General features: G+C 43.3%; 1 protein-coding gene across 1 annotated transcript in view; it reads right to left on the bottom strand.

The window, feature by feature from the left end:
* Positions 1–3370: 3370 nt before the first annotated feature.
* Positions 3371–7974, bottom strand: part of RPS6 (ribosomal protein S6) — a 10368-nt gene continuing 5764 nt past the window's right edge. Inside the window, exons 3-7 of the mRNA XM_009640040.2 lie at positions 7393–7524; positions 6241–6451; positions 5725–5871; positions 4305–4462; positions 3371–3500 (exon numbers count right to left, since the gene is read on the bottom strand). Of these exons, the coding sequence (XP_009638335.1) occupies positions 3405–3500; positions 4305–4462; positions 5725–5871; positions 6241–6451; positions 7393–7524 (744 nt within the window). The 3' untranslated portion in view covers positions 3371–3404. The remainder of the gene's footprint in view (positions 3501–4304; positions 4463–5724; positions 5872–6240; positions 6452–7392; positions 7525–7974) is intronic.

Here is a 7974-nt window from a genome sequence, read left to right as displayed (position 1 = left end):
TGATGTAACCAAAGATGTTACAGGCACAAGCACAGGCTTGTGGCTGGGAAGGAGCCTTGCTGGAGAGGGCTTGGGAGTCCCAATGGGCAAGTGGAACATGAGTGAGCAGAGCACAACTGCAGCAACCAAGGTAGATTGGATCCCAAGCTGCATCCTCAGGGGCATTACTGGCAGAGATACGAGTTGTGATCACCCCACTCTACTCAGCACTTGTCAGGCTACACCTGGAGTACTGGGTCCAGTTCTGGGCCCCACACTTCAAGAAAGACACAGGCTGGAGAGGGTCCGAAGGAGGGCCACAAAGATGATCAAAGAGCTGGACAAACTGCCCCATGAGGAAAGAACTGGGTCTTTCCACACTGGAAAAGGCTCAGGGGAGACCTCATCACATACTCAAAGGGTGACTACAAAGATGGAGGCTCTCACTTTGCCAGAAGCCACATGGAGAAGACAAGCAGCAACAGACACAAGCTGTACCAGGCGGCTTCATTTCAATTTAAGGATTTTTTTTACAGTGAGAACAATCAATCTCCAAACAACCTTCCCAAGGACACAGTAGATTCCCCATCACCAGAGGCTTTTAAGACATGACTGGACAGGGTGCTAGTTAATCTCATCTAGGCACTTTCTCATGAAAGGCTGGACCAGATGATCTTTCAAGGTCCCTTCCAACCTGGGCTGTTCTGGTCTTGTGGCTGGGAAGGAGCCTTGCTGGAGAGGGCTTGGGAGTCCCAATGGGCAAGTGGAACATGAGTGAGCAGAGCACAACTGCAGCAACCAAGGTAGATTGGATCCCAAGCTGCATCCTCAGGGGCATTACTGGCAGAGATACGAGTTGTGATCACCCCACTCTACTCAGCACTTGTCAGGCTACACCTGGAGTACTGGGTCCAGTTCTGGGCCCCACACTTCAAGAAAGACACAGGCTGGAGAGGGTCCGAAGGAGGGCCACAAAGATGATCAAAGAGCTGGACAAACTGCCCCATGAGGAAAGAACTGGGTCTTTCCACACTGGAAAAGGCTCAGGGGAGACCTCATCACATACTCAAAGGGTGACTACAAAGATGGAGGCTCTCACTTTGCCAGAAGCCACATGGAGAAGACAAGCAGCAACAGACACAAGCTGTACCAGGCGGCTTCATTTCAATTTAAGGATTTTTTTTACAGTGAGAACAATCAATCTCCAAACAACCTTCCCAAGGACACAGTAGATTCCCCATCACCAGAGGCTTTTAAGACATGACTGGACAGGGTGCTAGTTAATCTCATCTAGGCACTTTCTCATGAAAGGCTGGACCAGATGATCTTTCAAGGTCCCTTCCAACCTGGGCTGTTCTGTGGTTCTATGATTCTAAATCACTGTACACCTGCACTTACAAATCCAGGACCAGAGAAGGAAGCACCAGAGGCACCACAAAGGAAGATTCAAGGAACCAAGTGATGGAAAGCAGTGAAGTCTTTTGTTATTGGGGATTGGGCTATGTATTTCCAGGCTCTGACAAGGCCACACATTCTCATTTGACAGCTCAACAAATACAACCCGCATCCCACCTGCTTTTTTCACCCATTTATACAACTGGGTTATTAGTTGTGCTGCTTCAGAAACAGATTTATTAGCAGCCTCTCAGTGCTTGGTGACCTTGACTAGAGCAAGTGCCTCTTAGTCGCATGCAAGTCCCTGTTACTGGAGCCAAAAGATAAGGCTAGTCTGTGTTTATCTTCTGCAGATTATTGTGAAATTCTCAGCATTGTAAATTTAGTGGATGCCTATCTCATAAACACTTTTGCTTGACAGTGCCTGTTGATATGACTTCTTTACAGTGAACACCTGTAATGTGTGTGAGCAAAGTTGTTTTTTTAGTAAGCAGGATGTCATATGAAGCATATTTGACTGCCAGATGATACAGAGATCTATCTGTATTTTCTCCATATAAATTTTTGCAGCTGAGACACATTAAATTGTAAGTGGATTTGCGAGTGAAGTTCAGGCTTAACAGGGCCTATACGGCTATCTTCACTACCAAGAGTGAACAACCTCTTGTTTGAAGTGAAAAACTGTAGGTCTTGAACATGGCCTCCATTAAAAAAAAAAATCCAAGTTCATCTTGTATAGAAGCTTGGAGTAACTGCTTTGGCCAATTCTCTTGGTCTGAGAGTTCTACTGCACACACAAGCTTCATGGTACAAGTTCTACCCTTGTCAGAGATCAGTATCCTCTCACCCAAATACAAACCAAAAGTTCAGGGACTGCAGTCTGATCCTTCTGTGCCTTCTACTGCCACCATGTCCTCTGTTCTGCAACTCCGATTTTCTAGAGTCCAGATTCCACATCTGATGTATTAAAAAATTGATTCTACACAGTCAGGCAGGGTCCCGACTTAAAGAGCCTTGCCATCCACACAGAAGGAAAAAAAAAAAAGCTTAACTTCTAAGGATGTGATAAAGCTTAATGCATTGAAGTTTTTGCACTGGAAATAGAAACACCTCTCTCAGCAAAAACTTAGGTGGATCCTGATTACTGCTTTAGCAACAACCAAGACAACTACTTAGCTGCAGACCATTCTAACATGGAACACTTAATATGCATTCTTAAGTCAGAGCAGAATGCCCACCACCCTTACCTGGTACTAGATCCACAGAAAGCACTGCACGAATACATAAAACTGTGAAGTTTTTTTTAGCCCTGAGTGAAATTTTTAAGTCAAACCTTTTAACGGCTGGCTTAATCATGCTCAGTATTCAGTACTACTTTCAAGAGCAGAATGCTGAAATACATAGTTATCTCAAGTTGGAAGGGACCCTTAAAGACCGTGGAGTCCAGCTCCCTGCTCCTCACAGGACTACCTGAAACTAAACCAAATGTCTAAGAGCGTCATCCAGACGCTCCTTGAATTCTGACAGGTTTGGTGCTATGACCGCTTCCCCGGGAAGCCTGTTCCTGTGACCAACTTAATTCTGCCAAGAATTGGCTGAAGGCTTTACGTTTTACCAATCTTACACTCAGTTTCAAAAGCAAGTGATATGATACCTCATCTGGAAACACCACCCTGTACTTAAGATTAAAAAAAAAACCCAAACCAACCACTGAACAGTACCAAGTAAGTCCTACCCACAGCTCCTAAATTAGCTTAAGTTTAGTTCCTGTGGACACTGCTGTAAAAACCCACCCAAACCTGCATACACAAGGTTATTAGAAATTGGAACTTCTCACTAAAGACAATGTATATTACAAGTTCTCAGAAGAGAACTGAATCAAGATCAAGGCTTCTGGTTTCAGTTTGGCCTGCATGTCTGCAGTTAGTCTAGGCTACTATTTAAGAGATGACCGGTAACAATATGCACTGGAAAGCCTCATGCTGAAAGTTAACCACAAAAAGGGTTTATTTTTAGTATGACATACATCTTTACTTCTGACTTGACTCGGACTTAGATGTAGAAGCTCTCAGTGAAGAAAGCCGGCGTCTCTTCGCAATCTGCTCCTGGCGCTTCTCCTTGGCTTCCTGAAAAACAAAGCAGCGTGAAGTGAGTATCGAGATGTTCCATATAATCAAGCACTTCAAAACATCTAGAAAGGAACAAGCTAGGGAAAATGCAACTTGAAGGACGCTACCAGAAAGAATGGATTCCTTAAGTCAATAAAGCAAAATACAGTTTCCCTTCTTTGTAGATCAGAAGAATTCTGCAAGTATCCAAACCTGTACAGACCCACGTCTTTAAACAATAAGGACTAGAGTCCATACAGTAAAGATACTAATGCAGAGCTCACAACATACTAGAGGTCTATCAACTCTCAGTCTGGAAGTCATGAAACACTCCAGTAACTGTGCTGAATATTCCAACAGCATTGCTTCAGCAGTCACTGCTGTTTCAGGTGAGAGAGCAAACTCATCCGAACAAACAGCTTCTTGCCACGTTATCTTCCATCCAGGTCAACTGCTGGATCCCACTTCTCCGCACAATCACTCAAATGCTAGGGCATCTGAGTTAAACTAGAATTCCTACGAACTAAAATTTCTACCGCAAAACTTATCTTCACAGGCCATTAACTGTTCATTGTTTTCTTCCAAATCAGCTCTCAGTAAATTAATTAGTCTAGCTGACTTCTACTCTTCTAGGACCAGCAAAAATGGATAGAAATGCTCACAAAAACATTTGACCAGCACATTTATACTCATGATCAGGCATTCATATTCAAAATGAGCTAGGTACAGAGCAGCTCTTAAGTGTACAGTAAAGCTTATCAAATCTCTTGATTCTGGGTTGTGAGGTAGTCTGTACAGCCAAGTTATAAAGGGCAACCGCACCTTCATTCTCTTGGCCAAGAGCTTCGCGTATTCTGCCGCTTCCTCCTTATTCTTTTGAGTGCGCTGCTTCTTCAGAGCAATACGTCTGCGCTTATGTTGCAGAACTCGAGGGGTCACGAGTCGCTGGATCTTGGGAGCCTTGGTTCTGGGTTTCTTGCCTAAAAAAGCATTATGGATCAGCAGAAGTGGCAGGTTATCTCCCAGAGAGGCCTCGGGCCTCATCTAGCAAAAGAGTTAGTTCTCGTCACTATTATGGTAACATTATTTAGTGTGCTGCGTATTATAGCAACTTACACAGCATTGAACCTCTTGACAGATCTTGCAGGAAAAGTGATCAATTACTGTTAAATGTAGCATTAACAAAATACAGTCTTAATGCTCATGATTTTGTTACCAGCAATGAAGTGTAAGTAATGCATCTCTAACTCCCTGCATTTTTATGAAAATTCCTAGCTTCTCAGCAGGCCTGTCTTATATAATTCCCCCCGACTTAAAACATTTAAAGAACATGGAAACTCATCATCTAACTTTCGGAACTAGCTATTATGCTTTCAGTGTTAAAAAGCTCTCTACAATTCCACACAGGCTGAACATGTCTATCTCCAAAAAGCAGATCCACATAGCCCATAATGAGAAACCAGAAGACACCACCACACACATCCGTGAAACGTCACTACTCAAATCCTGCCTGACTTCAGTAGTCACAAGCAACAGCTTGACGTCTACCAACATCACATTCTTTTAGGGACAGAATAGTTCCTATGATGCAGAAAACAGCAGTCTTTTACCCATCAAGCTTTCACAGTGCCCAGGCTTTCTCATGTCCTTTCTGCTAAAAATCCTCACCCTTTCTGTTCCCTGATCAAACGCAGAACCTGGAATTATCTTATGCTGCACGAGACAGGTGGTCAGCAACATAGTGCCCTCCCAATAAAAGCTAATTTTGGAGACCACCATAAGCAATGGCGAAAACCCTTAGTATCTTCCCTATATACAGCTTTTTTTCTTCCACCCCATAAAAATGTTGCAAAACCATTCCATCTCATATTTCATAGTCATAGAATGTTTTGGGTTGGAAGGGACCCCTAGAGGTCATCTAGTCCAACCCCGTATTTAACCTTTAGTAATAATTATTTTTGGATTATTCTTAGAACCATTAGTAAATATTACTCCAGATTCTATCAAACATTTAAAACTAAATTGTGCCAAAGCAGATGGAAAGGGAAGAGAGGTGTAAAAGAAATGGGGTAACCAAGGAACTGCACTTCTTATCTGCAAGTTAGAGCTGACAAAGCTAAAATACTGTGCCAGTCAACTCCTGGACCTACTGCTATAGCATGCTTCATTGAATGCAGTAGGCTAGACACCACTTTGCCAATAATTACACAAAACCAGGGAGCTGTAAAATTTGAGTTCTCACCTTCTTTGTTCAGAGGCTTCCTCACAACATACTGGCGAACATCATCCTCCTTAGACAGGTTGAACAGCTTGCGGATTCTGCTAGCCCTCTTGGGACCAAGACGACGGGGCACAGTTGTGTCTGTCAGCCCAGGAATATCCTTTTCACCTTTGAGAATGAAGTTTAAACATGCCAATTAATCCTGCACCTACTGAACGCCTGCTTTGTTAGTGAATGTCAATGTTAAGTTTAAAATGCATAAAAATTCAAGGTAATGCTAGACAACCCTTGGAGTTCACCTGCCAATAACACCACCCCTAGCTGATTTCATGTGTTGAGATCACTGGCAGTGATGAAAGTGTTTCAGTGTCCAGTTTTAAAGCTACAAGAATGTAAAGCTCAGAGGGGATTTCAAGACACATTCACACTCTGAAGTTGGGACTGCATTTGTATTCTACAGAACTTCTCAGCCACTGGCAAGCAGGCTCGTTCCAGGTGCCTACTTCTACCTATTGCTTGCTCCATCCAGACTCTTACCCTTTTTCACTATGACCAAGTTCAGAACACTCAAGTTGGCATCAACGATGCAACCACGAACAGATTTGCGTTTTCTCTCTCCAGTTCTTCTGGGGCGATAGCAGGAGTGGCCCTTGCTGAGCAGAAGGCGGACACGTCCATGTGTCAGGACACCTTGCTTCATAGGGAAGCCTTGTTTGTCATTGCCACCACTGATCCGGACAACATAGCCCTACAAAAAAACACAGAAAATACACTTCTTAGCTGCTCGTATGTCTCTATGACTTCAAGGAGAAGTGGTGGATATCACAACACACTGTTCAAAACAACGGGGCACTGTGGTCATGATCCAGGAAACTGTCACTGTTACCGCCAATGCAAACAACTTCTTTAACCAACCACGCCAATGGTTCAGAAATTTTACTTAACGAATGTGAAAAATACCTCTGCGTGAGAATTTACGTTTGTTCTACTAATCTTTAAATATATATATAAAAATTAAGTCCATAGCCATTCAAACTTTTGTTTAAGCTACACCAGGCTGAATTTCATCCATTATTGTCTAGCTTTTCCTTAATCCTAAACCTAACCAAAGCCTGTTACTATCACAAACTGGAAATCTGCAGACACAACAGTTTCTGGAGTAAGAATACGTGGGTAAAAAGAGTAAAGCTTTTATTGCTTTCCTCGTGGAGATGGTAGCAGCAAAGATCAACTTGCCCAAATTCTGCTGGACTGTCTGTATTAACACTCAAATATTCCAAGCCCATCCACCAGGCCTAACACACTTTTTCCCCAGGCACTAGCAGCAGTTGAAACACAATGAAGGCAATTTTGAACTTGTTCAGTAAAGAAGGTGTCAGCAGTTTTACAGTACAGATTTGATTTGTTTTGTATACCAAGATGGCACTGAAATGAAGAACAGAAAACTAATGCAAAGAGCAAGCAAGAAACTCTAAACACAAGGCTTAAAAAACCCCCTACACTTAGATAAATCAAAGTACAACACGCTAGCCTAATCACCAAATTCAGTACATACAGCAAGAGAAACTTGCAACATACCTGCCAAACACACACCACACAAGCACTCTACTGTGACAACCGCACACTGGAGAAACGTCGTAATTTAAGGCCCCTGAATACAGCTCTAGTGCATTCTTCTAAACGCCTTACCTTCCACTCCTCACCAAGAGAATCAGCCGCAACCTCCGTGGCCATGCGTTTTTCATAGAATGTTCTCAGCTTGCGCTCATCATCCACTTCAATGAGTTTCTGGCAGCCAGTGGCTGGGAAAGAGATGTTCAGCTAACAGAAGAAAAAAAGAAGAAAAAATTTGGTTGAAACTTCTCATCAGACGTTTTAACAGATAATTAGCATTTTTCTGCTAGTTTCATCTTCACATTTCAAAGCTCAAATTCCCCATCTGCTTACACGAATGCTTACTAGCCGTAACTTGTCACCAGCAGGCTCAGAGAGCCAGGCAGGTCTGTCCTTGGCCACACTAGACTGTATTATTCGTTGTTACACAAAAAAATGGCTTTATTGTATCTGGAGCTTGACCACCTTTAAACAGACTGCAATCAAGCAATTCAAGGCCAGGGCGGCAAAAACCTCTTCTCTCTTCTTCTGCAAGCCCTTCACAGCACGCGTTGCATTAGTAAATTGTATACGCAACCTCCGGGGACCGACACTTGCCGCTGGTGACTGCTCGTACTTCTTGGGGGCCGGTGCAAAGACCGGCGGCGGTTCGGGGAC

Source organism: Egretta garzetta, unplaced genomic scaffold, assembly GCF_000687185.1.
Source record: "Egretta garzetta isolate BGI_Z169 unplaced genomic scaffold, ASM68718v1 scaffold175, whole genome shotgun sequence".
In the NCBI taxonomy this organism is placed as follows: Eukaryota; Metazoa; Chordata; class Aves; order Pelecaniformes; family Ardeidae; genus Egretta; species Egretta garzetta.
This window is presented reverse-complemented; position numbering and strand designations above follow the sequence as displayed.